Source organism: Dermochelys coriacea, chromosome 6 (assembly GCF_009764565.3).
Source record: "Dermochelys coriacea isolate rDerCor1 chromosome 6, rDerCor1.pri.v4, whole genome shotgun sequence".
NCBI classification, from domain to species: domain Eukaryota; kingdom Metazoa; phylum Chordata; order Testudines; family Dermochelyidae; genus Dermochelys; species Dermochelys coriacea.
The window spans coordinates 87678719-87704562 of NC_050073.1; the positions used below are offsets into that span (position 1 = coordinate 87678719).

Consider the following 25844-nt stretch of genomic DNA (forward strand, 5'->3'; position numbering starts at 1 on the left):
GCAGAGAAGGAGGCGGGGCTTCAGGGAAGGGGCAGGGCTAAGGTGTTTGGTTTTGTGCGATTCAAAAGTTGGCAGCTCTAGCTCTGGTCCCAGTGTTGGGGACAGGCTCGTTGCTGGAGGCTGCTGCAGGAAGCTTGGCTTTGGTTCCAGTCCTTCTGTGGCTGGCGGGGGTAAGCTGTACAGAGGAAGCAATCGGTGCAGGTCTGGGAAGGCACCGGGGCAAGGGAGTACATCATGTCATTCAGTAGTGACCCCACTGGCTGTGCGAAGAGCAGCAGTGCCTGGCTCTGAAGGAGAATCCCTTCCATGGTCAGCAGGCGATGGCTGCGCCATGGTGCCTGGGTGGATTATACAGGAAAAAAGGAAGCATAAAGGACTGGGAGTTGCTGCCAGGCCCTGGAAGAGATGCTGGGGAGCGTGGGGTTGGGGGGAAGGCAATGGGCTGGGAGATCTGGGATCAGTTTCTGGCTCTGCCACAGACTCTGTGGGTGAATTGGGACAAGGCCTGTCATCTCTCGGTGCCTCAGTTTCCCATCTGTGGTGTGGGGGCAATACATCCTTTCTCTGCCTTCCGACTGTCCGTGCAGAGTGTGAGCTCTTTAGGAGAGGAGCTGTCTCCACCATGCGTATGTGCAGTGCTTAGTGCGAGGGGCCCCGATCTCAGCTGAGGCCTCCAGCTAGTGCGGTAACACACATGGTAGTACTAGGCTGGAGGCAGCAGGGTAACTGTGCTGTTGGTTGTGCCTCAGAGCCAAGCCTATGAGTTCCAGTTTGGGCTGGAGTACGCCTGGACCTGCTGCATCTTTGCTGTCGTCATGACCTACAGCATCACCTGCCCCATCATCGTCCCCTTTGGTGAGTGGCTGTGCCAGTCCTGTGAGCTTCCAGCCCGGCCCTCACCTGTCTCGCCATCTCCTCTGGGCCTGGCCACGGGGCTGGAAGCTGCCTCACCCCCACCCAAGTTCCCAGGAGAGTCTGTTTGCTTCCTTAGGAGGTGAGATGATTATCAGAAGGCAGCTCTGTCTGGTCTCATTGGTCTCCTGCTGAAACACCGCTCCCCGCCCCTCCCACACTGTTATGCAGCGACTGGGGAACCAGCCCTGGTACAGAGAAGTGAGCAGGGATCAGCTGCCAAATCCCTTGGCCCAAAACTTCACCACTGGCATCAATTCCATGGACTGTTCTCCTTGACCCAGTCCCTCATCCCCTCTCCTAGCCGTGGTGCTCTCGCTTCACCCCCATTTGTTCAATGGTGGCACCTGTCCTGACCCTCTTTCATCCTCCTGGCCCAGGTTTGCTCTATATGCTGCTGAAGCACATGGTCGATCGCTACAACATTTACTACGTGTACATCCCCACCAAGCTGAACCAGCGCATCCACTCGGCGGCCGTCAGCCAGGTGGTGGTGGCGCCCATCCTCTGCATGTTTTGGCTGCTCTTTTTCTCTGTCCTGCGTCTAGGTAGGGTGGACTCAGGGCAGGGACTCCTCCAACCTAGACCTTATCTGTATCAGGGCTCATTTCTCTAGGGGACAAGTAGCCAGCTAGCGACCATCACCTTCTCGTCAGGAACAGGAGATGGGGGAATGGGGTGGACAGGGAGAAAATAAATGGGGAAAGGGTAATGTTGGGGAGATCTCGACTGTACTTACCGTGTTGGGGGAGGGCTCAGCCACATGTGGGGGAGACCTTGGCTGGTACTTGTGGGGGGTACTCAGTCAGATATGGGGGAGATCTTGGCTGATACTCAGGGTGGGGGGCTCAGGCCGATGTGGGGGAGATCTCGGCTGGTACTCAAGCTCTTGTGGCTGGTAGGAAGTGAAGCTGGTGGATTCTGATGCAGACTCCCATGCTGGCTGGCTGTCTTTCTCTGCTCTAGGTCCCATCCGTCCCATCACACTCTTTACCTTCGTGGTTCTTCTATCCTGCATCCTCTTCTCTTTCTTTGGCCTGTGTCTGAAGAAGCTACAGCCAAGGAAGCCCTCCAGCTACCAGGTGAGAGAGAGAAGCAGCCACTTTAGTTGCATCTGGAGCAGACACAGGACTGACTCCCCTGGTGCTGCACAGAGCATCTCCCCTCTGTCCATTCACCCTCACCAGCTTTGGGTGTGTCTGCTGCAGTTGCAGTGTCCTGGCTGGAAGTGGCCCATCTCTGTGAGCTGTAAAACCAGCTGTGGGTCCACCTCTGGGCAGGTATCTCTGATGGGCGTGGTCAGCTCAGTTAATACTAGCTCTCAGTGGCTGCAAATGTGATCCCCTCCCTCTCCAACCCCATGGTCTCAAAGGGCTGTAGGAGGGTGTGTTCCTGGAGTTTGCCCCCACCACTTTGGGGAGCTGCTCCCTCCCTCCCTGACTGCTTCATATTCTACCTCCATCTTCCTGCAGATGTCTGAGCAGTCAGAAGGGGCCTTCAACGACACGGAAAGAAGCAGCATCTCCTCAACCCCTAACTCAAATGTGAGTATATCCACTCCCCGGCCTGCCTCCCGCCCCCTCCCTGGCCTCATGCACCAGACACCTCGCTTCGGGAGTCAGCTTCATGCAGCATCAAAACACTCTGACACAACGAACCACTAATGCCTGAGACCAGGAGCACTGCACTGAGACTCTCACGGTGACCCAGACGTGCCTCTACCCTGGCATGGCCACTCATCTCCTGGTGCACAGCTCTTGTGAATGAGGGTAATACACTCACACGCCCCAACCTCATTGGCCAATCAAATCCCACCTTTGGTCCAGCCTGGATTCTGAGTGGGAGCGGCGTCTCTTTCTGACCCTCGCCTCTAGCCCATTGTCTGCTTTGTGTCCCAGATGTTCGTGGCCACGGTGCTGCAGGAGCCGGAGCTGAGCCTGACGCCGGCTGCCTCCCCAGCTCACCAGTCCTATGGCACAATGGGCAACCGGCTGGAGCCGGTGGAGAACAGCGAGGAGGGTGGCCTGCAGAGCTTTGAAACGGAGCTGGAGACTGTGGAGGGTGAATTCAGAACCGGGCCCATACTGGAGGACCAGGTCCATTACCACTGAGCAGCCTCCCGCAGTGGCAACACCAGCTGGACAGAAACACCAACATCAAGTATTGAGAACAGGGAGGAAACTCCATCTTGTAGGCCCCAAGCTTCCTGATCTGCCATGTCAACCCTGCCGCCAGCTCTCAGGCCCTGGCGAGGGTCCAGTGCTGCTAACTGGACCAGATCCAACACTGCTGAAGGAGCAGCGGCTTTCCTGGCCTCCGAGAGCCCAAGCCCCAGTGCTGGGGCGGTGGCCTCTTGCTCATGCACACAGATAATACTGGGGTCTAGGTGCAGTGGTGGAGACAGAACTGAACTGAGAGAGAGACCCCAGGAGGCCTCCTGCTTCCATCCTGTGCTCCAGCTCTGAGCAGCTGGAGCCAATTGCTAATTCATCTCATGCTCAGTAGCCTGCCTGCCATCTCCCGGCTTTCCCTTCTCCTGGAGTCAGGGTCAGTCACAACAGACCTCATACACCCCTCTTTGCTTTCCCCACCTTTCCCTCTGGTTCAGCATCCCTTTGGAAAGGAGGGGTGTAGTAGAGTGAGTGGCCCCCAGACACTGGGGCTGGGGATGCACAGATCCATTGTGCCAGGGCAGACGTGGCTGTGAACCTTTTTTATCAACATATTTTGGGAGATTAGGAGGTGGGCATGGGGAATGGGATTGTTCTCCTGCTGCCAAGGGAAAATGCCCAGAGAGCACCAATGAATGTGTCCAATGCAGACGCAAAGGCCTGCAGCTCCTTGGCTGCCACAGGAGCCAGCCAGACTCAAGTGCAGATGCCAAACCTGTAGCTTTGTGGTGCGCTCACTCGCTGCCCCAGGGAGCAAGACAGGGGAGTTGCCCTTTTAACTGGGTTCCAGTGCCAGGCCTGAGTGTCGTCTGTTCCTTTCCCCCATGTCTGCTTGTGGCTGTGTGTGTGTGAATGCTGTCTTTGTCTTTGGGTCTCCTTGCCTTGGTTCAGTGTCAGATATGGAGCCTGTCACCCTGTGCTATGGGGAGCCAGGTAAGGGAGAGAAAGAGAGAGACGGTGGGCACCAGGAGGAGAGTGCTGTGGCTAGGATGGAATAACAGGCAGCGAAAGGAGAGTCGTGTGCCCTGAAGCATTAACGTTTTGTACAGCACCACATTCCAGACTGCCGGCTCTTTGGGCATGACCTCCGGAGATGCATGTAGTCTCCAAGGGCTTAATTAAAGAGGCAGCTAGGAGTAGTGGGGGGCTCTATACATGCAGGGGCTTATGCATGTGATTGAACAAGCTCCTTTGGGGAACCCTTCTGGGAAATCTCTGGGCGGGAAAACCTCTGCCCCCATCGCCTGGACTTGAGAACACGCGGAGCAGCCTCATGAAAGCTTGTTTCGGCTGGCCCTGCAGAGCCCAGTAAAACGGGTTTCCGGTCTTAAATGCTGTCATTTTGCAGCTGGATGGTCATGACCCCACCCCCCCACCCGCCAGCTGCTGAATGATCTGCAGTGGGCAAAGAGCTAGGGAAAGGCAAGTCAGTGCCAGACTAGTGACACTGGTAGTAGAGGCCTTTTATACTGCCCAGTCTCCCCACTGTCATGGCAATGACAGGCCACCTCAGTCATGGGCTGCTGCAACAGTTTAACAGGTACCCAGTAATAATGCACCAGCGCTGATGCCGGTGTCCAATTGTAGTAGCAAATGCACTTGGTGCTTACAATCCAGGGTCAGTGACTGCTTATCCCCCTACCCCCTCCACCTCAAGCTCATGCTGTCCCCCAGTAAGCCAGGCATCACTCCTTCTGCCATGCATGGGGGAGCTACCTGCCCAAGGCTGAGGTGCACAAAGCATGCTGGAAATGTTTGGATACTTGTGGGCATGGCAGGCTGCAAACGGGGAGAGGTGTTCGCAGTAGGACCCTGCTCCACCTGGCTCTAATGTGCCCACAGATGAGCCCTTGGCAAGGTGTTGTCACTGTCAAGATCAACCAGTGCAGAGAGCCATAAGACTTGGAAACCATTTGAAGTTGCAGGATGTTCACCCAGGGGCTCAGTTCATATGCAGGTCAAGCCTCAGGGAGGTTAGAGCTAGTGGTGACTCTTGAGAGACTTCTGCACCAAAAAAATAAACATTCTGCACACAATAAAATTCTGCAAATTTTATTGGTCAATAAATAAATGTGACAGCTCCAGCATGGCAGTGGGGAGCACAGGTCACGGGCTGCACGGAGGTGGGAGCTCACCCTGCAACAATTCCCCCCACCCCCAACCCTACTCCCATGACATGGACTCAGGGGTGAGGCTGCTCCAGACCCTGACACAGCACAAGGGCCAGGTCTGCCCCAGAAACAGCCTGGGGTTCTGTAGCCCTCCTCCCCCAGCACACAAGGCTTGGCCCAGCAGGATCCTAGTGTGGGGGGAATCCAGGTGTGGGTTGAGAAGGTTCTGTGGGGGGGCAATATGGTTGCAGGTGGCTCAGTGAGGGATCCGGGTGCGGGGGGAGGGGCAGGCGGGAACAGGGAAATCTGGAAGCACAGGGGCTCATTTGGGGCTGGAGGGGTTCCAAGTACAGGGCAAGGGCCAGGTGCTGAGGGCTCATCAGGGTGGTCTAGATACAGAGGGCAGGGGCTCACGAGAGTGGGGATTTGAGTGCAGTGGGGGGATGGGCTGGCTGCAGGGGTGGGGGAGTCTATATTGGCGGGGGGGTCTCAGCAGGGAGTCTGGGTGCAGGGAAGCTCCAGCTGCAGGGGGTGAGGCTCTGCAGGGTGGGAGTTTGGGTGTGGGCTTCTCGGGGGGGGAGGGTCTGGGGCCAGATGCACAGGGGTTAGGCAGACTAGGGAGCAGCACCAAGTACAGTGACCCCCCCCACCTGCTATGGCTGAGGAATGATGGGGGCAGGAAGGGGGGGGGCGGAGCATCCTGCAGCCAGGAGAGGTGGCGGGGGTATGACCCGGCCTAGGACTATCAGCTGAACCAGCATGCCTGCACTGCTGGGGCAGGGGTGTGTGTGTGTGTGTGTGTGTGTGTGTGTGCGCGCGCGCACACAAGTGTAATGGCTTGTGACTTCCCTTTACTTCCCCCTCAAAAAGTCATTTTTCTGCAGGGAAGCAAAAAAAAAAAATCATCTGGGGCCATGAATGCTGCGCACACACAGTGGCACAGAATTGCCCCAGGACTACGCGACAGCCAAGCCTGGTAGGTACATAGCTGAACCTTCACTGAACTGTGCGGCTGCAGGCTGAATTCAGCCCTGCCCGCAACTTGCTTCACGTTGCAGAGTGGCGGGAGGGAGGGAGGCGTGTGAGCTGCCCTCTGACCACATAACAGAGTCCCATCCATCACCGCAGCCAACAAATAAAACTGTGAATTAAAAACAAAGGGTGAAGGATTAAAAAATACGTTGGCTCCCCTGCTGCCCTCAGCTGCCATGATGCCACAACCCTCTTGCAGGAACTGGGCTCTGGCCCCACAGGCAGAGCAGTTACCACTCCCCATGCCCAGAGCCGGGCTGGCCGTGAGGATGATGCTGGTGCACAAACGAGGATCCAAGCAAAAGCGAGCGGGCCTGGTCCCCTTAGTGTGGTTAGAAAGGCCGTGGGGGGTGTGTGTGTGTGTGCGAGAGAGAGACAGGGGCACAGCTCTGTCCCCAGGGGACAGGACACTGGGAGCATTTGGTGCTTAGCCTCTAAGAACTGTTCTCTAGTGAGCACAAGGTGGGTATGGTAAGCCAGGCAGCCTGTCTGCACCCTTGAGGGTGGGGGGGAATGGAGTGGGGGCTTAGCTCCTCAGGGCTAGGCTCCAGCCTCCCAGGCTTATGTACTGTGGCCCAGGCACCACTACTGTGTCACATTAGCCCTCAGTCATGCCCACGGGTGCCAGAGGGAGCATGCTGATGGGTGGCATAGGACAGTGGCAGTGAAAAGTAGCACTGAGGCCAAGGAAAGCAGCTCCCAAGAATGGGACTTAGGATGGCAAAATTGGAGGGGGGCAGGGGGAAATGAGCTCCAAAAGCAGAGATGCTGGTGCGATGGGTGACCTTCCCATTGTCTGCATGCACATGGCCACATCACAAACCCCTCCTGCGCTGAGTGCCTGGAGCACTGTTGGTGTCTGATAGCCCATCATAATCCCCACCCCCAGCAGCCAGTCAGCCAAACACTCATCTGTCCCTTTGCCCATACACCCACATCCATACCTCACCTCATACATCCCCCTGCACCCAGTGGTGTCTGCACAGCTCCACGCACCTCACCCCAGCCAGCTACTCCCCGGCCACCCCATCCCACTGTGCCCCTGTCTAACCTCACTCTGTGTTGTCGCCATCCCCTGGTTGGTCTGGCCCAGTTCTGTGGGAAGGTGGATTGTTCCTTATGCTGCCTCTCCTGTGGGAGACAGTTTGATGCTATCAGCACCTGATCAACTAACCTCAACACCTCTCTCTCTTTTGCTGTTTCTCTGGTATGGAAGCAAAGTGCCTGTGAGTGGCATGGTGTCCTTGAGGAGCTCTGGCTCCTTGTCTGACTTTCCCTTGGCTGTCACATTATAGGAATGTGCCAGAGTTCTGTATCTTTCTTGTTATTTATTGCTATGACCGTGCCTTGAATAAAATGACTTCGCCCAGCCATGGCCTGCAGTTAATGGCACCTGTTTACACGGCACCACACTCACCTAAGCAGCAGGAAAGGCAGGGAGGTGTGATGTGAAGGACATCGGCTCTGGGGGCGTCCACACAGGGTTGCCGTTACTGTGCATAAACAACCCAGCCCGTTTTTAAATCCATTTGCTCTCTAGCCTCTTACAGCAGTGTGTGCGAAGGGTACTCACTGCAAGAAGACGTGGCTCCTCCCCCTTGATCTAATTTACTGCCCTCTAATAGAGATGAGGTGCTCATGAAAGCAGCTCCCCTTCCTGGCAGCCCGTCTGGCCCAGCACTGAGTGACACAGTTCCATCATGTCAAATAAACTGATCCTGCTCACGGACTCCCATCTGGGCTGCAGACTGGACAGACCCAGCACCTGTTCCCTCAGACTCGTACTCAGGCTGCAAGTGGTTGGAATGTGATCTCCATAGGAAAGACCTCAATTGGACTATTTGGGTCCTTTCTGGAATATACTGAATGTCCCAGAGCGTGGGACAGGTCCAAGTAAAGATCCAATCTGGGTAGGGACTCGTCCTGGGAAGCCACCAGAAGAGGCTGCTCACAGTCGATTGTGCAAATGTTCAAAATAAGACGATGTTGCCATTCAGCTACACTGGGCTCCTGGGGCTTGTGCTGAGCCCCAGGAGGGCAGTGGGGAATGGAAGGCCCCACCCCCCTTTTTCAGGGGGCAATGCATGTGTGGGGCACAGTGCTACCTCCCAAATACCACCGTCTTGTGGCACCAATAAGAACCATTCCCTAAAGTAAATTGTGCCAATCTGTGGCGCTCTCTTCTCTTTTGTTACAGGAAGGACAGTGGAGAATTAAGTGGTGACATTTAAATGATCAACACTGGGTGGGCATCTAGCTCAATGGAGCAGTTCCCACCTCTCAAAGCTATTGTTCCAAGTGCTCGACAGATTCACTTCCACTTTGGGGCCCCTCCATTCATATTTTTGAAGTTTTCATCACAAAGCAGCTAGAGCCGTTTTCTTTTCATGACAGCTGAGAGTCTGGAGACAAATACAGTAGCTGAAGAGAGGTACCAGCACAGTATAGGGGCACAGCCCAGCTGGTTCCAAACACAGGGGTGGAAGTACCCTGCTGTGGGCTCCACAGATCTGCTGTGCTGCTCCAGCCAGAGGGGAGGAAAGTTCCCCACTTTGCCTAATCTTCTACCACTATGTCAAACTGGAAGCACTCCCTGGGCACACCCTTCCCACACACTTCAGGAGAGGAGGGGTGACTGGGCATTCGGGGAGAAAGAGGAACCAGGTTGAAGTAAAAACATGGGTGAGAGGGGCCATGGTGAAAAAGACATGCATGGGGAATGGGGTGGGGAAATGGACAGACTAGGAGAGGAGGAGAGACAAAACCAGGTGTATAGAATAGTGCCAGTTCCGACAGCTAGGCACATTCACATTTCCTGCAGGGAAGATCTGCTGCTCAGTGCTGCCCCTTGGCCCAGCGCCTGCTCAATCTGCCACCCACACAGATACAGCCTGGGACCTGGAGCCCAGCCCAGCCCAGCTGCAGTTAGCACAAGGCTGAAGGCAGCAGCCTAACTGGATGCAAAGGGAAACCTTAGGCAATGCAGCCTGCAGTGGGCTCTATGTAAATACTGGGTCATGTAAGCTGGTTTGAGAGCCAGCCTCTGCCCTCTGCTGGCTGGAACCAGCCTTGCTCCCACACCTGTGTGGGTACACTTGTGTGCGTTCCCTTCCCCACCCCACTGTGCTTCTCAGCGTGCACCTCCTTATCCGCCAGAGCCACCTCCTCCACTCAGAGCTGCTCATCTGTCTGCGATCCAGCAGAGGGGAGCAGCAACAGCTGGCAGAGCAGGCACCGCAGCATCGCCGGCTGGGAGGGCAGCTTTCCCGCGGGGCTGCAGGAGGCGACGGGGCTGCGTGAGCATCACACCAGGGGCCTGATGTTAGGTGTGCAGGCCCCTGCGCCTCTGCTTTTGAAATGACAGTAGAGAAGTGAAAATTAAGCCCCCTCCCACTCCAGCACCAGCACCACCACGTAGAGGAGTCGAAATAGCCCAAGAGGTTTTAATACATTTATCTCCCCTCAGGCTCTCCTGACAGGCAGCCTTTCCCCTTTAACAGCACTTCCATTCAGAGACAGCTTGGAGCAGAGTGTTGAACATGGCAGGCAAAGGGGTTTCTGGCTTCTCGCCTTTCCACCCCATCTTATGTAGTAAGAGCCCTCCTGTGCCCCAAAGCACTGAGGGTGCACAGGGACCAGCCCCCAGGGGCCTCTGGCTGCTGCTGCAGCACTATACATGCTAATGCTCATCCAGCACCGCTCTCCTTGGGACCCCTCACCATGCACCGGGTGGTGGGAAGGGGTTACCCAGTGAACTCTGTGCTGCTGCAGGCAGCCATCTGCCCTGGCAGGCTCACAGTACTGTTACCATGGAAATCAGAGCTCCTGCTTCTCCTGTCATCCTGATTTTAATAAAAACCAGGCAGGATAGAGACGAATTACCCTGAGCCTCCAGCAACGGAGACTGGGGAGCAGCCTTGACTCGAGAACCAGGCTGTACAGACTTGGGGAGGGGACGAAGAACTCCAGTGACTTCACACACAGCAGCTGTGCATCTAGCCCATGAACTTGTTAGTGCCCCACTCTGCCCATTGCATGAGCATGCTCAGGAGCAAATCTCATGGAGGAGGGAGGCTGGTGGAGCTCACAACCATCAGGATACAGGCAGACATGCCAAACCCATGGAAAAAATGCAGAAATTGGGCTTGTTTTTGGCTTAATTGGTTTGTGAGTTGCTTGTGGGCTAGTTTTTGGCTTGTAGCTTTTTTTTTTAATTAGCTCTCGGCAAGCGGGGGCAAGGGGGGAGAGAGTCAGGGGTGCACAGGGGGTCCACCACAGTCCCAGACTGCATGCCGGGGGGATCTAGTGAAATACAGCGTAGGGGTTCTTAGGGATTGGCTTGTTTTGAAATGGGATTAGCTTGATTTTTGGCTTTTTGTGAAAGTTGGCAACTGTGGATACAGGTGGAGTGCATGGCCAGCCATGAAGCGGGTGTAGGGAAGGAGGTCTGGCACACCAGACAGAAGACAGATATGGCCTGGGGGACAGTTTGGGGGGAAGGGGGTAACTGTGGTACAGAAAGTCATATGAGAAGGTGCATATAGGGCAAGGAAAGCCTGGTGGTAGTGTGAGGATCTGATGCAAGTGACCCCATCACAATGAGAAAGAAGATGTGGCTTTGGGGAAGGTTTTCAGGGATGGCAGATAGGACATGAGTTACAGGTGGGGATAGGTACAATCAGGAACTGTTTGGGCAGGTAAGGTAGTGGATATTATGAGAATGAAGCTCTTGGGGTTTCCCTGCCATAGGAAAAACAGAGGCAGGAAGGAGAAGTCACCAGGTTGAACTGCTTGCAAACCACAAGTGGGAAGCATGGAAGTTGGTGACAGTCCCTGACTGCGTCATCCCTCCCCAAGGACTGTGGTGAGAGGAAATAAAAAATTAACACAGCTCTTGCGGTTGCTGTGGAGTCACGCTCATTACAAGTTAGTTAACACTGGCTCCCTCTGCTGATTTTACAGCCCAGTCCCGTTCCTCTCCCCACCGCCTCCCAATGAACTGTAGGTCCTACTTAAACAAAATAATTGCTGTTATTTAAGTGTTTGGTCACAGAATGGATGATTTCTGTGGGGAGAGAGACAGACCCCGGAGAAATGTCTTTGCCCCCAGTCTCCTCACACTTAAAGGTTAGCAGTTAAGATTTAGCATAGGTGTTGAGGCCTAGAGCAGGAGCAAGAACCCTCTCTGCACAGTGTTTATAATCACAACTTCTTGGCTAATAGCTCTCACTTCCCTCTCTCTGAACAGGCAGCTCAACAAAGGTCACCCGACACTAACGCGATTGTTTAGGGCACTGTTATTCTGCACTTCAGACCACTCAGTCATTCAGAGAAACCACTCTGCTGATTACAGTCATTTGCGTGTGAAACTCTCTCACAGCTGGGGCTGAAAAATTAAATAATGCAGCCTGATGCAAAATGACATAGCCAAGGCTTGGCCATTGGGGGCATAGCAGAATAGGGTAGAAAGCCTCTTCAGCTAGAGCATCGGTGTGACTAGTGGCCTGGAAAATGCTGCTATGATAAAGCGTTAATCCTACAGAAAAGCCATAAAACATCCTCAAGTCCACCAGTGTGCGCTAGAGAGATAACCCCTCTTTGGTGTAGGACGCGTGAGTTGTTTTGCTGCATTCTCCAATCCTGAACACTCCTTTAGCCTGTCTCCAAAGTGCCTACAGAGTGGTCAAAGCATGAGGTTAGAAGCCTGCAGGCCTGGGTTTGCTTCAAGACATCCATGCCTCAGTTTCTCCCATAATCAAGTGGGTATACTACCTGTAGTATCTACCTAGATCGCAGGCATGATGCAAGCTCTAAGAGGTGACTTGTAAAGAAAAAAAAAAAGACTTTTTAGTGTCTTTTTAGCCTTTAGCTTAGGTACAATATTGAAGGGAGATGGGGCAAAACCACAATATTCCTTAACCTGAAGCAACATGTCTAGCGTGAATATCTTGCATAGTAGGTGCTTCCAGCAGGGCTATCCCACTGCTTCAGTTAGCAATCGATCAGTTCCCTGGCGTAGACATAGCTGACAGCAACTGGAGAATTAGCGCAATGGCATGATCATGGAAGTGAGAGAAGATGAGCAATTGAGAGGGGAAGGGATTACGGGTCTACTGCTCAGAACATTTTGATCCCATTAGATGCTATTTAACTCCATGGGTTAACAAACCAGGAGTGGAAAAGACGTCTTTGTTAAAGATTCAACAGCCTGCCCCTTCCAATAAGAGATATGGGGAACAGTTCCCAATAGACATCTGAGGCCACCGAGCAGTCATCCAGCAAAGCCAGGCAAGGCCAGACTTAACATTCGCACTATCTCCAAGATTCACACAGAAATAAAATAAAACCCTCCCTCTCCCACTCCCCTTTTTCAACCTTTCAGATCTTTTATGTTGAAATCATAAATAAGCCAAAAAGGCAGAGACTCATTTTTAAAAAAAATCCTTTGCAGGTCACCTTGTTTCAGTCCCTGGCAGGTGCATTTTAATACTAGCATTGTTGCTATACGGCTGTCTATTAAATACAGTCCAGACAGGGCTAGGAGGCATACACAGACAGCTGCTTTATTTCTCTTAAGAATTACACAAAACATGGCAGAGAGTAGGTGAGCTTAAGAGGCTATGAAAGCTGGGCGGGGGGCTTAGTTGGTGTAGTAGTTCATACCCACACACATCTATTCATCACACACAGCTGCCCACCCAGCCACAGCACGCACAGAGAACAAGTCTTTGACCTCATATGTTTACAGCAGCAGGGAAGGTATTGGATATGCACTGATCACTTTTCAAAATTCCACAGGGGAGCACCTAACTCTCTCTTCCTGGGATATACAGACACAGTCAGCTGTTCTCCTGGATCCAGGCCTTGCTTTCCCCTCCCTAACTAGCCGGGAGTTGCAGGTTAGAGAAGAGCTACCACATCCACCCAGCTTGGCTTACATAGAGAGAGAGTACCATCAAATGCATCCGATGAAGTGAGCTGTAGCTCACGAAAGCTTATGCTCTAATAAATTTGTTATTCTCTAAGGTGCCACAAGTACTCCTTTTCTTTTTATAGAGAGAGAGTAGTAAGTGCAGAGATCTGGTGCCATAGTCAGAGTCTGCAGAAGAGGAAAAGAAGAGTGGAGCCCAAAAACCTATAACGAGAGAAGAGGAGGATCCCTCTGGATAAAAGGAAGCTGCAGCCATCAGAGATGCAGTGAACTCAGCAAGCATTTGATATCCAAGACACCCATACTAGCCTCCCTAGAATATGCAACTGACGATTCTCTAACTGGCCAACTGGCACAGAACTGCTCCAAAACCACAGACATGAGCTTTTGTTACAAGGTGAGGGTCATGAGGGCACTGAGTAGCAGTTACACTAACATAACAGTGAGTTTTACCTAGTCCATGCTCAGATGGGAGATCTGCATGGAAAAATCCAGGTTCTGTACGAAGCAGTGCTGCACATTCAGAAGGATGTGCTCTTCCCTCAGTTAGTACCAACGCCCCAAACAGGGTACACTGTGCTTCTGGAGGAGCAATTTTCAGATAAGACATAAAACTGAGTTCCTAGCCATGTAGGGTCGTTTTAAATCCCCTGGGACACTTCTCACAGGTGTCAGGATCTTATTCCTGGGGTTCAGGTCAAATTCCAATTAAAGTATTTACATTCTACCTCCTGAACATTCCTCCCGTGTTTTCAACTGGATACTGGATTCTTACTCAATTCCTGTCCTAAAGTGGGGCACAGCATTGTTGTATGCTGTTAATCAGGCCTCTCATCCACCCCAGGAGCAGCTGCATTTCAGTGGTGGGTAGGAGTTATCCCTGAGGGTCCAGGAAGCTATAAATATGTAAATGATCAGTAAATGGGAAGAATTCCAGCTATATTCTCTTTGGCCAAGAACCAGGATGATTTTTGGAAGCTGCTCCCGGGAGAAAGCTGCATCTGTCACTTTAATTCTAATACAAAGTCTATTTGTCCTTACTTGATGTAATTTACTTTAGGGGAAGACATTTTAAAAAGCACAAGTAGCTGCTGCATTTCAGCTGGCTTTCAGGTTAAATCAGCAGGCCAAGTCACTCCAAATCCAGCCAGCTAGCAGCTCAGACCTGGTAAGAGCAGCCTTACACTGGGATTAACCCAGTTCCACGTTCCAAAAAGCCACACTGCTCAGCCCCTCCCTAGGAAATACACACAGCTGTGATTAATCTTACGTGAGGAAGGGCCTGGGATCTATTCTAGGGCAAATGCAGAGGGAATAAAGAGCAAGGATTAACCGACCCGCAATGACTCCAGGAGAATATTTAGGTGGAGAGACAAACGAATTGGAATTTGAGGGACAAGCTCATTCCACCTCCGCGGGCTGAGCCCAGCTCTACCCTGCCCCCTGGAGGTGGATGCAAGGGCTCACTGCAGTGTAATTAAGGGGGATCACATTGAACATCGTCAGAGGCAGAGATGTGGGTAATATCAAAGCAAAACAGAGACGGCTACCGAGATGGCCCTGGAATGGGCATGGTTGGAAGGGAGAGTCAACTCTCTCCTTGGAGCTGCTGCTGGGTTAGGAAGAGGAAAGCCGGAGCCCAAGCTTGCTGGGTCTATTTCCCCTCTTTACGTGCATCCCAGCCATGGCTCATGGCTTTCACCACAGCACCATACAGCCTGGTCCAAGCCTCTCGCATGTCCGGGCTGAAGGCAGTACCGAGGCATTTCTCCAGCATGAACAGCAAGGACTCTCCCACTGCCTGCAAACCAAACAGAGGCACCAGGATCAGAGGTCAGAAGCCTCAGGACAGCCATGCTGTCAGTTTCTCTCCTGCTGAATTTATTCATCACCTCCTTTCTGAGCCTTCTCTGTTGCACTGCCCAGAACAGGACAACACAGCTTCTCCAGCTCCTACCCAACAGGTGCCCTGTCCCCACGCCTGCTTCCTCCCCATCTCTCTAAGCCTCCTACAATTTTCCAGAATATCTCCAAGCTGCCCACTCACCTCTTCTTGTGGGCTGATTCACTCTCCACTGACTTCCCTTGTTCCACGCTGCTTCGTACCCACTCCCTTCGCACTCTCAATTGGTCTTCCTCATAGCTCCCTTTCTGAAGGGAGCACAATCCAATGCTTAATGAAGCTTTTCAGCAGAAAGGGGTAGGGGTGAGACTCTAGGCAAGATTATTAATCTACTTTAGCTCCCAGCTGCAGGCACTCTGCACTGTCCCCTAATATAGCACCAGGGGAGGCTGGTGATGACATCTGAAAGTAGGTAGGCAAAACTGAGGCATACTCAGAAGTTATTTACAGCTGCAGGTAGAGATCACAGTGTATCAGACTCAACTGGATAGTCAGAGCCCATCCTACCCTGGGAAGTCTCCACTACATGGCACACCATCCCAAACCCAACCCTCTTTACTGACATGGCTGTCCAGCTGACTCTGTATAAATAGCTGATATGATATGGAACAAACACACTGGCTCCCCACAGAACCTCCCTCATCCAGGCTGCTAGAAACAAACCCCAGAGAGGGCTAATTATCCATCAAGTAATGGTGATTCTAGCTCAGTCTGCCAAGGACTATGGCTAGTGGCACAAGACATCACACTCGGGGAGATAAAGGAACAGAGCCTATGTAGGCTTAACATGCCTGATGCTTTCCATAATCACAATTCATTTATCTAGTGCTTCTGCTCCTGCTCATTGATAGGATGCAGGGAAGCTGGGATCTGAAATGAGGGATAGGGATACTTCTGCCCCACTACCTGGGAGAGGGAGGGGAAGTGAGAGCTGGGACAGCTGATCACACATCTGGCAATGTCCTGGGCTGAGGTTCAGTAACCCTGTGCCAGGCAAATGCAGCCTAAGATGTAGCAGTATTCCCGTGCAAATGGCACCCCAAGACTCTGCCCATCGAGCTTAAGATGCGGGGCAGAAAGAGCAGGGAATACAACTCAAGCTAGTGCAAGTCCACCTAAAGAGCAAGCATGTGGGACGGCTCCCCCTGAGCATGCCAATGGTCACCTTGTAGGTGCTTCAGATTCTGGGACTGGGTTGGGCTGCCAGTTTTCTTGCCCAGCAACAGAGTTAAATAACCCAGCAACATATGTGCAGAAATCCTAGAACCCAGCTTCATAGCACAATGAGGAAACCATGCACTGCCATTCATGGTGGATCAGGATGGCACCATGGGTGAAGCTGGGAGAACGCAGCGGCAGAAGTAGCATGAAGAGAGAAGATGCCTCACCGAGAAAGAATCCACCTTCACACCAACTGCCTGGTGTTTCTTGCCCAAGTTGGCAAGATATTCTTCCAGAGAGGACAAGTTCTCCAAGTGGGTCACAGCAGCATCTATCACCAGCATCACCTGCAGGGTAAATCCAGAGAGGACAGAATTAGCAGAGAACATCAGCTGGGAACAAAATTTCCAAACAGCCTTCTCATCGTCAGTCATGGAGCCATTCTTAGCCTGCTGTACAGTGAAAGCCTGTTCTGCTCCATTACGCTAAAGAGCTTGGTCAGAACTTCACGGAGCCTGACTGAAACCTGTATTCTGTTGAAAAACAGTGTTTTCCACAGCCCACCCCACCTGTGTATATCATCTCCTTCTTCTGGCAAAGGCAAACCCAAGGGCCACATCATTTCACCTTATGAGGCTGTTATCTTACCAGATCTCCCAAGCTAAACAGGACAGCAGGTGGTATGACAAGTGGTGTTTGTGATTCAATAGGGGGCCCTTTTCTCTCTGAGACACTGTGATGCTGGAAATGTAGCTTGTTGGATGAGACCTGCAGCTGAGGATGTGACCACAAAATGACCATTACAGTTCCCATGACCCTTTTGGCAAGGATTGCTCAAATTCCAACCTGGATAAATACATTCTGCTTCCCTAATTTTCCCTTTCAGTTTCAGTAGAATATGGAATTTTTCTTCATTTCCTGTCAAACCATGCTGTAGCACTGTAGTGTGTCACTAAATAGCTGCAGCTTTCTGCCCCGAGGTGGCTGCATTTCAGCACTGAATGAAGGGATTCTGCTATACTTCATTGAACACACCAGGATTCTCCAAGATGATACATAGATATTTTATTTCCCCATCTCTACCCTCCATGTCTGAGGATGAGGTGAACGTGTATAACACTGTCTTGAATGATGGGTCCCACGATAGGTAACTTAAGGGGCTATGGGCTCTCAGGATCTGCTGCTGCAGCAAGAGAACTTTCAGGAGGAGATCACTGGTGACACCTGCCCTTTAGTTACAGCAGGAACTTTGCCCATGGCCTCTCTCTCTCTCTCTCTATCTATCTAGGGTTTTGTATCATGCCATCACTGTGATTGTCTAAGTGCTTGGACTGTCCCTGTTCTGTGTGTAGGTAACTTGAGGATCTTCAGTCTCTACTGTGGTCAGTCCTCCATCATCTAAGCAGTATGAAATTCACATACACATTTCAGAACAAGAATCCAGTCCTTTGATTTTCACCAGAGTGAATCAATAACTGTGATGAGAGCATAAGGACACATGGCACCCAGCCCTCATGGCTGTACACATTGGGATTTGCCCCCAGCAGAACTTCACTGTCTCTGTATTTCAGGGAGTGAGCTGCCTGACATTTCATGGCAAATGGACTAAGAGAGACCTAGCCTCCCAATGCAGAGTTTGCTACTCAGGGCTTCTCCCGTTTGGGGAATTTGCTCTATACTGTGCATCACTGACCACAGCAGCCTCTTCATCCCTTACCTTCCGAATGTGATCCAGGAACTCGGGTGATGAGAGGCACTCCTGAGGGCTGGAGAACTGTCTGCAATTGTACTGGAAAAGGGGCAACAGGTCAGGGTCCAGATTAAACAATCTGCAACAGAAAGAGAAACCCCAGACTTTTCACACTCCTCATAAAATGACTCCATCTTCACCAAGAGGATGATCCCTCCCTACCAATCCATCCGTCAGCCTCTATCAGCACCACCCAGAGGGTGAGCTGACTTCACCACCAATCATGTGAAAAGCATAGAGTTCTGAAAGGAAGATTAATAATTTGGGACCATTCAGGTCAGCTCTGGCTACAAAAAGCCTCTGTTACTCTAGCTCAAATCCCCATTCCCCACTGGTAGGTTTATTGCTCCCTAGAATTTGCTACAAGCCATTGCTGGAATTCATCCTTAGCCTGACCCTGTCTTGGCTGAAATCCTTATTCCTGCTTGTTTGCCATCTCAACTCTTGCAATTCCTCATTTTATATATTTCCTGAATCCCAACTCGACCAACTTCAGGAAGGCCCAGAATGCTGCAGTCAGATACCCCAGTGAGCACGCTCAAATAAACCCCTAGATTGCAGACCATCACTGGGCTTCCTATTTAGGCTCCTTCCACCAACTTTTTCAGCTTAGGGTCTCCTGTATAACTCACATACTGGTGCAATGAGCAAGAGGTCAGGATGGATTGATGACATTCTTGGGACTCTGTTGCATGACAATTCACACAGACACACACTCAATGGCCAATTTGCTTTCTCCCTAATCTCTTACAATCAACCTCATCTGAGATACTTTACATTCAGCTGCAACATCCTCCCCCCTTTCTCAAAACTTTTAAGCATCCCCTTAAGTAGCTTCTCTCTTCAGTTCTGTTGGACAGTGTTTTATTTCCCAGATGCAACACTCCATTCTGCACAGGCTGTGAAGAAGCTGGGAGCTCATCACAAACTTTTTAGATCCATGATTTTAAAGGACTTCTCAGGTATCTTTCTATCTCCCTCCATTCCTCTAGCCCCTCATTTAGGGGCTCATTTGCTTGGAAGAGGCAGCGAGTTGGATTTTCAGCTGCTCTCACCCATGCACCTTTTCCTCTGTGCAAGGATTGATCCTGGAATTAGTTGATCCTCTCCCCAATGGCGAGGTCTCTGTCTGTGTCTGAAGACTCCAGTGCCACAAACAATTAGGAAGCCACTTAGATACACTCCACAGAGTTGAGCATATACACAAGAAGCGAGCAGCTCTTTAAACAACAGAAATATATTTTCTGCTAACAAATGAGGGATATCATTGCAAAGGCACAAAAAATACACACAGTCTTCTACCCCTATACACTCTCCCTGCTCGCCTTTTAATAAACTTCTAGATTTAAATGCAAACAAGCTTCTTCATAATCCTGTTCTCTCCAGGGTGCAAATCACAACAAATGGACAGAAGGAGCAATGAGATGAAGCCAGAAAAAAGAAATCATTGCCAAGGAGAAGAAAGTGTTTCTGATCAGGGATTGGAAAGCTCCCACTGCTTAATTCAGGGATTGTGGTCAGGGAGAGAGGATGGCTAAGAAACAGGCTAGCGAGTGCCCAAGGTGCTTACTCCATATCTGGATGAGTTACCCTGCTATAGATGCCTCCTGTTGCTATAACAGCCTGTTACTCACCTGGTAAACAAGATGGTGCCATGTTGCAGGAGGTTGCTACTCACTTTCTGCCAGCTCTCCCGGATCAGCGCCTGTTCTGTGCTGGATAATCTTCCACTCTCCATTTTATTGTAGAAAGAGGGAGGTTAAGAACAGAGCCAGGCCAACCTTACGCTCCTTCTGAAAGTAACTGCACTACTTACTCTGCTCTTTGAGTTACAGGTGGCACTGATCTCCTATTAATCCAAGTATCTAGGGCTACCAGAGCCTCTGGAGCTGGGATGCACACACACCGTTCACTCCCTAAGTGCCAAGGATGCTCTTCCCTGCCCAGTGCACAAGACTTTGTGATCACATCTCGGGATTTCCAAATAGAGCAAGAATTCTTCTTCTATTTGCCCTGCCACCTGCAGCCTGGGAGCAGCACAGGTGGGTTTAGAAAGAGCCTCTCTCTGAACAATTAGATGAAACCGGAGTGCCTTGGGAAAGACCCATATTGTTCCCTGGTGTCTACGAGAATGAAGGACTCCTTGCTTTCTAATTGCCCCCTGCTCTTTGGTTACCACAGGTTTCTCTGGGTCTCCCTCTCCCAGTCTTTGTGCAGGGTGATAACTGTGCTCCTGACTCGGTCCCTGTCTCTGTGCCTATCACACACTATCAGGCGCAAGAATCTGGAGCTGAAGCTAGCTCCTTTCTCCTCAGCAGCAGCACTTTCCCAGCTGGCTGTCTCACAGAGCAGCTCCCAGTAGCAACACTATCACCGATGCTTTTAAAGAGACAGTGTCACCTTTCTTTCCCTCCCTTCCATCTATCCTTTTAAAGCTACATAATAAATAAATAAATAAATATTGTGCTCTTTGTTACATTGTCCCCACACACAAAGAGCAACCATAGACTTTCAGCCTCAGTACATAAGAGATGATTTAACCCATTTTCCAACCAGCTCTATTTTCCAGATGAAGTAAGAGACACAGAAGGGAAGAAACTTACCCAAGGTCACATAGCAAATCAATGACAGCTCCAAGACTGGAATCCAGCTCTTGCAACATCCAGCTCTGCTCTAATTATTAGACATTGCTGCCTCTGAATGTCCCTTTTCTTTCCGCTATTTTCAGTGACACTCTTAAAGTTACAGTAGCCCCTTGCTTCCTGTCACTTTCATTGACATCCAGAACACTTTTAGGCTCCTAGTATATCCATTGGTAGGTGCCTCTAGAGATTTGAAGTCTAGAAAGGGAACAAAATCACATTTAATTTAATGGAAAGGAAGCCAATTGTACAAGGCAAAGCATTTAATAATGGACCATAGACTTTTCAGCTGTGGCATATGCCTTCAAAGTATATTCCAAGTAAAAGCTCTCCTCTTAAAACGGCCTAGGTGACTCAGACAGCAGTGAGGCACGTATAGAGAGAGGAAACAATCTGGCAGACCTGGGTTAAGGAGCCCCTCAACAGAAAGACACTGTGGACAGATAGCAGAATAATCATTTCAGGTGGAGTTTTGAAAAGTGCCTGAGTGACATAGGTCTCATTGAAAATCATTGCAGTCTGCTCTGAAATTACAAACACGCAGTTGTTAATGAGATTTATCTTGACAAGAAGACATTCTGAAGGCCAGGAAGCCTGCACAGTACCTTCAGTATGGGCTGTAAGTGGCCATAGCCAGTGATGATACATCATTCCTCAAGAGCATTAACGTTTGTTCCTAGAAGGGGGATATGTTAAACAGCACAATATTACATCTTCACTTCCATCCCACCACTCTTGTCTTCTCTGAAGGGTCAGTTCTCTGCTACTGTAACACCATTAACTTCAGTGCAGTCAGAATTTGGCCCTTAGATTGTAAGATCTTCTGGGGGCGTCACAATTGTCTTTATGTTTCATAAACCTGAGCACATTCTCAGAGCTCAACAATGCAATAACCACCTAGTTCAGTATGGTTATTCCAGGGGGGGTGCAGACAGTGGTTTTTAGAGCACAAGTCTTGGAATTATTGGCGACCAGGTCAGATAAGATGAGATGCAGAGTATATCAGAATCACCTCCTAAGGCCTGGGAACTATAAGACAGATAGAGAAGAAAACTAAAGATATTGTTGATGATCATGTATTTGTTACAGCTTTATTCATCCCTTTGTTGTACAATATGACTACCCTGAACTTCACAGCAGCTTCAGGCTAGAACTTAGCAACAGCCCCTACCATCTGTGCTAGAGGAGAAGCACCCTTAGGCTTTAGCCATGTAGGGCTTATGTCAACCAGGGGAGCTGTTCCAGTTCTGTGCCATAGGAGGTTGTAATCTCTCTCATGCTCTCACACAAAAGGTAGCACATTACGTATACATACATATATATTGTCTTATCTTTGAATACCCCTTTATTCAGTAAGTGGAGCTGCTTGGGCTGTTGTGGGGCGTTTCTTGAAGTGAAGGCATCAGCAAAAGCCTTAGCTGAAGGAATATCATACCCCAGGACCTGGCTGCAGACAACGCAACTGTTAATCATTATTAACCTTTTTTTTTTTAAATCAACTAGATTAAATTCTTTCAGGATTCCTCCCCTATGGTGAGAGATTTGCTTGTATCACAAGAGGCTGCCATCAGTTTCAGATACAATTTTCTGCTGCCATCCTCGCTGCTGGAGGTAAATTGCTTGAGTGACTTGTCCACTTGTGGTTGTCAGTGGGCAGGGTGTGTGTGTTTTCTCTCCGTGTGCTGACCCAGCCCTGCAGACCTCGATAATATTACCCAGAAATACCAGACTCGGTTCGGTGGTGAAGGTGCTCGGCCATCTTTACTTTGATGAAGACTGGTACTAGTGCCCTGGCTCAATGGTTATAGGGCATGTATGCCCGTGACAATGGACCAGCTGTCAGCAGCGAGACTTTCTGCTGCCTCTTAGGCCAGACAAAGATGTCCCTCTTGTGATTTCTCATTGATACAAACAAGTTATGTATTACCCTATTAGTTAGTTACCACCCAACACCTTGTACCTGCTGGTTTGAACAAAACATCTCCATCCATTATCCTGTCATCCTGACCTTATCTTAAGATGGGTCAGCATGTCCCTGTACCATTTTCAAGGATGGTGTTTATACCATAACTCCATGTTCGGGTAGGCCTGTGCTAAGCTTCTGGAATGTGTTTACATGAATACCCAGTGCCTAGTGCTTCTTAGGAGTGCCTGTGTTTTAGCAACACTAGCAATACTATTGCCAAGTTCATTTATTGGACAGTGAACTTGTAAGCATCTGCTTTGACAGAGGACCTGACTTTGGTTCACACCTCAGGTCTTGCACCAGGCCCAGTGCTCCAGGCTCTCTCTCACTACTACAGTGGTTAGCAGGATTCTAGGCAGCCAATCATGAGCAATGCTCGTACTGTGCTCATGGACAGCAGCTATAACAGGCTAGGGGAGGCTAAGCCCTGGCACAGCCACCGCCGCCCCTGCCACCAGACACCTAGGCCATGGTGGTCCCGCCTCTTCTCTTCCCTTCCGTGCTGAGAGTGGGCTTCGGCTCATTTGTTATGCACCATGCAGGTTCCCGGGTGGCTGAGGGGGTGGTATCTGCTGCTCCGTTTCCCAGGTCCCTTGGGCTCCCCAGGCAGATTACCGATGAACCCGGGAAGCTGAGTAGCAGATACTGCCTCCTCAGCTGCCTGGGAACCTGCATGGCGCATATAAAAGCTCAGCGTTCTCCGCCCGCCGCTGACTGGCTGCTCCGCTTGAGCACTCCACCCCCCAATCTGGAGGTCCCTGCCGCCACTCACCAAGCAAGTACCTCCTCTCCTTCCCCACGTCCCCACATGGCCACCTCCCCGTGCTTGAGCAGAGAGACGGGGGGGAGTAGAGGAGGGACGCGCATGGTGAGTGGCGGCACCCTTCTCCCTCCAGCATGCAAGGGATATACCCAGGCAGCTCATCCATAAACTCTCCCAGCCTCTCCAAACTCCCCCAGACTGAGAACCCCCTCTCCATCCTGATCCCCTCAGTACTCATCACCTCTCCAAGTGACTTGGGAACCCAGCTCCATTTTTCCACAGCCTGCATTCTATTCCAGGCTGAGATTACAGCCCTGCAGTCTTAGTTCCTGGAGAGGTTGTGGTCCTCCATAGAATTACATACAATCCCTGGCCCACAACGATACATAAACTTCATCTAGTAAGATCACCCACAAATATTGCAGGAAATTGGCATATTTGTCACAATGATTTCTTTCCTTCTCCCAGTGTCATCTCTGGAGATACCAAAGTAACCCTCCTTTTAACCCCAGCTTTACATGGCTACCTTTGAGACCCCACATTGCCCCCCAGAGACTGGGCAGGATTACCCAGAAGAATGGTTCATCATACAGGGAGATGGTCTAGTGGTCTGAACAAGAGTAGGACCCCAGCAAACCTTTAGTACTAATAATGGCTCAGATATTGGCCTAGCTGCTAGGACTTAAGGGTCCCAGTTGGACTCCCAGATCTTTGTCCACTGAGATTTGAGACGGTAAAACAGATTCCATGCCATCAGCGTGCATGGAACAAGGGGAACCTCAGTGTTGCCCAGGCAAGAAGCAGACAATCTAATCGGACAAACAAACCAGTTCAAGCAAACAATGAACTTTGGGGAGCTGAAGGAGGAAGCAGCATTGGTTGGTGCAGAGGGTCTTTTACATTGATACAAACACCACGTGGAGTTAACCAAAAATGGGAAGTTTGATACAAGTGTTATAGAGAGAGGAGGGTGCAAGATGCACTGGGGCAGGGATGGAGCTGCTGACATAAAGGTGCACTTTGCAGGTACTCCAATGATAGTACTGGGTGTGAGGGTAGGGCAGAGCAACAAGCATGTGTCGGTTGGAGGCGGTTCATGGGAGCTTGATGAGCCAGTATTCCATGTTGCCAACTTCTTATCGTTGTTATCACAACTCTTGTAATATTTGGTATTTTCTTAAAATTCTGCATCTTGTAGGCAAGTGAATGTGAGAATCCCGGATCTCATCTGGCGGGGAAAAAGTAAATATCTAACCCTCATGGTGGTAAAGAAAAGCCTGAAAATGTGACCCAAGTGCACTGTAAAGGCTCAGAAGCCAGAAGGTGTATAAAAAGAACCAAACTTAAAAATCATGAGGGGGGGGCAGTTTAAAGTCAATCTTATGACTTTGGGGACCTGACTCAGGATCTCTGAACACTTTACTCTTGAGGGCATTCTGCACCAAAAAAATAAAAATTCTGTGCACAATATTTTAAAATTCTGAAAAATTTATTTGTCAAATAAATATGGAGGCTCCAGCATGGCATTGGGGAAGCACAGGCCACTGGTTGCACAGAGGTAGGAGATCACTCTGAAGCTCCCCCTCTAGACATGGCTCAGTAGTGAGGCTGCACCCAACCCTGACACAGCGCAAGGACTGAGCCTGCCTCAGAAACACCCCAGGACCCTGCCCCTCTGTGCCAGGTGCACCCAGTGTGGGCAGGCAGGCTCAGCCCAGTAGGATCCAAGTGTGGAAGGCTTAATGTGGGGGGATACAGGTGTGGGGCAATCTGGGTGCGAGAGGTGATCTGGATGCACAGGGGCTTGTTGATGGGGTTTTGGGTGCAACGGTAATGGGACTCTGCAGGGGGGTCCAGGTGAAGATAGTTGGGGCTCAGCAGGGCAGGGTCTGGGAGTGGGGGGCATACAGCTCAGCAGGGGGGTCTGGGTGTGGGAGGTTCAGTGGGGGGGTCCTGATGCAGGGAGTGTGGGGCTCAGTGCAGTGGGGATCCAGGTGCAGCTGGTTGGGGCTCCGGGTGTGGGTGGCTCGTTGGAGTGGTCCAGGTGCAGGGGAAGTGGGGCTCATCAGGGTGTGTGTGTGGGGGGGGGTGAGGCTTGGCAGGAGGGTCTGGATATGAGGGGGTCTGGATGCACAGGGGTTGGGTAGATGGGGGAGTAACTCCCCATACAGTGATCCCTCCCCCTGCAGCTGAGGAGTGATGGATAGGGAGTTTGCAGACCTTGCTGGGGAAAAATCTGGGGGTGGATCTGACCTGCCCCCAGATGCCGTGCAGAGGAAGAGGAAGTCCTGTCCTACCCAGCCCAGCCAGGACTAACAGCTGAGACCAGCACAGGATAGGAGCCACCAGCTGGGTCTTCCCTAGTCTCACCCCCTGCCCCACAGTGATTTACCTCTCTGCCGGCTGCCCTAGGGACCCAAAACATACTACTGAGGAGGGTCTCATGACTGCTCTTGTGGCTTCCCTTTGCTTCCCTGTCAGAAAGCCATTTTTCAGTGAGGA

General features: G+C 51.0%; 2 protein-coding genes across 7 annotated transcripts in view; one reads left to right on the forward strand and one right to left on the reverse strand.

Annotated features, from left to right (window-relative positions):
• TMEM63C (transmembrane protein 63C) overlaps positions 1–7595 on the forward strand; it is an 84467-nt gene extending 76872 nt beyond the window's left edge. For 4 of the 5 annotated variants that reach the window (XM_043516240.1, XM_043516239.1, XM_043516241.1 and 1 more), the window contains exons 20-24: positions 750–855; positions 1293–1460; positions 1879–1994; positions 2385–2456; positions 2811–5419. In XM_043516240.1, the coding sequence (XP_043372175.1) occupies positions 750–855; positions 1293–1460; positions 1879–1994; positions 2385–2456; positions 2811–3023 (675 nt within the window). In that variant the 3' untranslated portion in view covers positions 3024–5419. Of the gene's footprint in view, positions 1–749; positions 856–1292; positions 1461–1878; positions 1995–2384; positions 2457–2810 lie in introns of all 5 variants that reach the window. The other variant, XM_038407320.2, reaches the window with a different exon arrangement.
• Positions 7596–14135: 6540 nt separating this feature from the next.
• On the reverse strand, positions 14136–20792 carry NGB (neuroglobin). 2 transcript variants are annotated; one of them, XM_043516242.1, is made up of 4 exons: positions 20575–20792; positions 17939–18050; positions 16449–16568; positions 14136–14958 (listed from the first exon to the last, which is right to left on the reverse strand). In XM_043516242.1, the coding sequence occupies exons 1-4, from the start codon at positions 20631–20633 to the stop codon at positions 14812–14814; spliced, it is 438 nt and encodes a 145-aa protein (XP_043372177.1). In that variant the 5' UTR covers positions 20634–20792; the 3' UTR covers positions 14136–14811. The 2 variants fall into 2 exon arrangements, with proteins under 2 accessions (XP_043372177.1, XP_038263253.1); XM_038407325.2 differs by lacking the exon at positions 20575–20792 and adding an exon at positions 19606–20361.
• Between the last annotated feature and the right edge of the window lie 5052 nt (positions 20793–25844).

What these genes read in the sequence shown, in the direction of transcription:
- NGB (XM_038407325.2), bottom strand. Translation starts at nt 19,709, where the DNA reads ATGGAGAGTGGAAGATTATCCAGCACAGAACAGGCGCTGATCCGGGAG. An exon ending in GGCACCATCTTGTTTACCAG is followed by an intron (nt 18,051 to 19,605) that starts GTGAGTAACAGG and finishes TTTCTGTTGCAG; the next exon opens with ATTGTTTAATCTGGACCCTG. An exon ending in TCCTGGATCACATTCGGAAG is followed by an intron (nt 16,569 to 17,938) that starts GTAAGGGATGAA and finishes TTTACCCTGCAG; the next exon opens with GTGATGCTGGTGATAGATGC.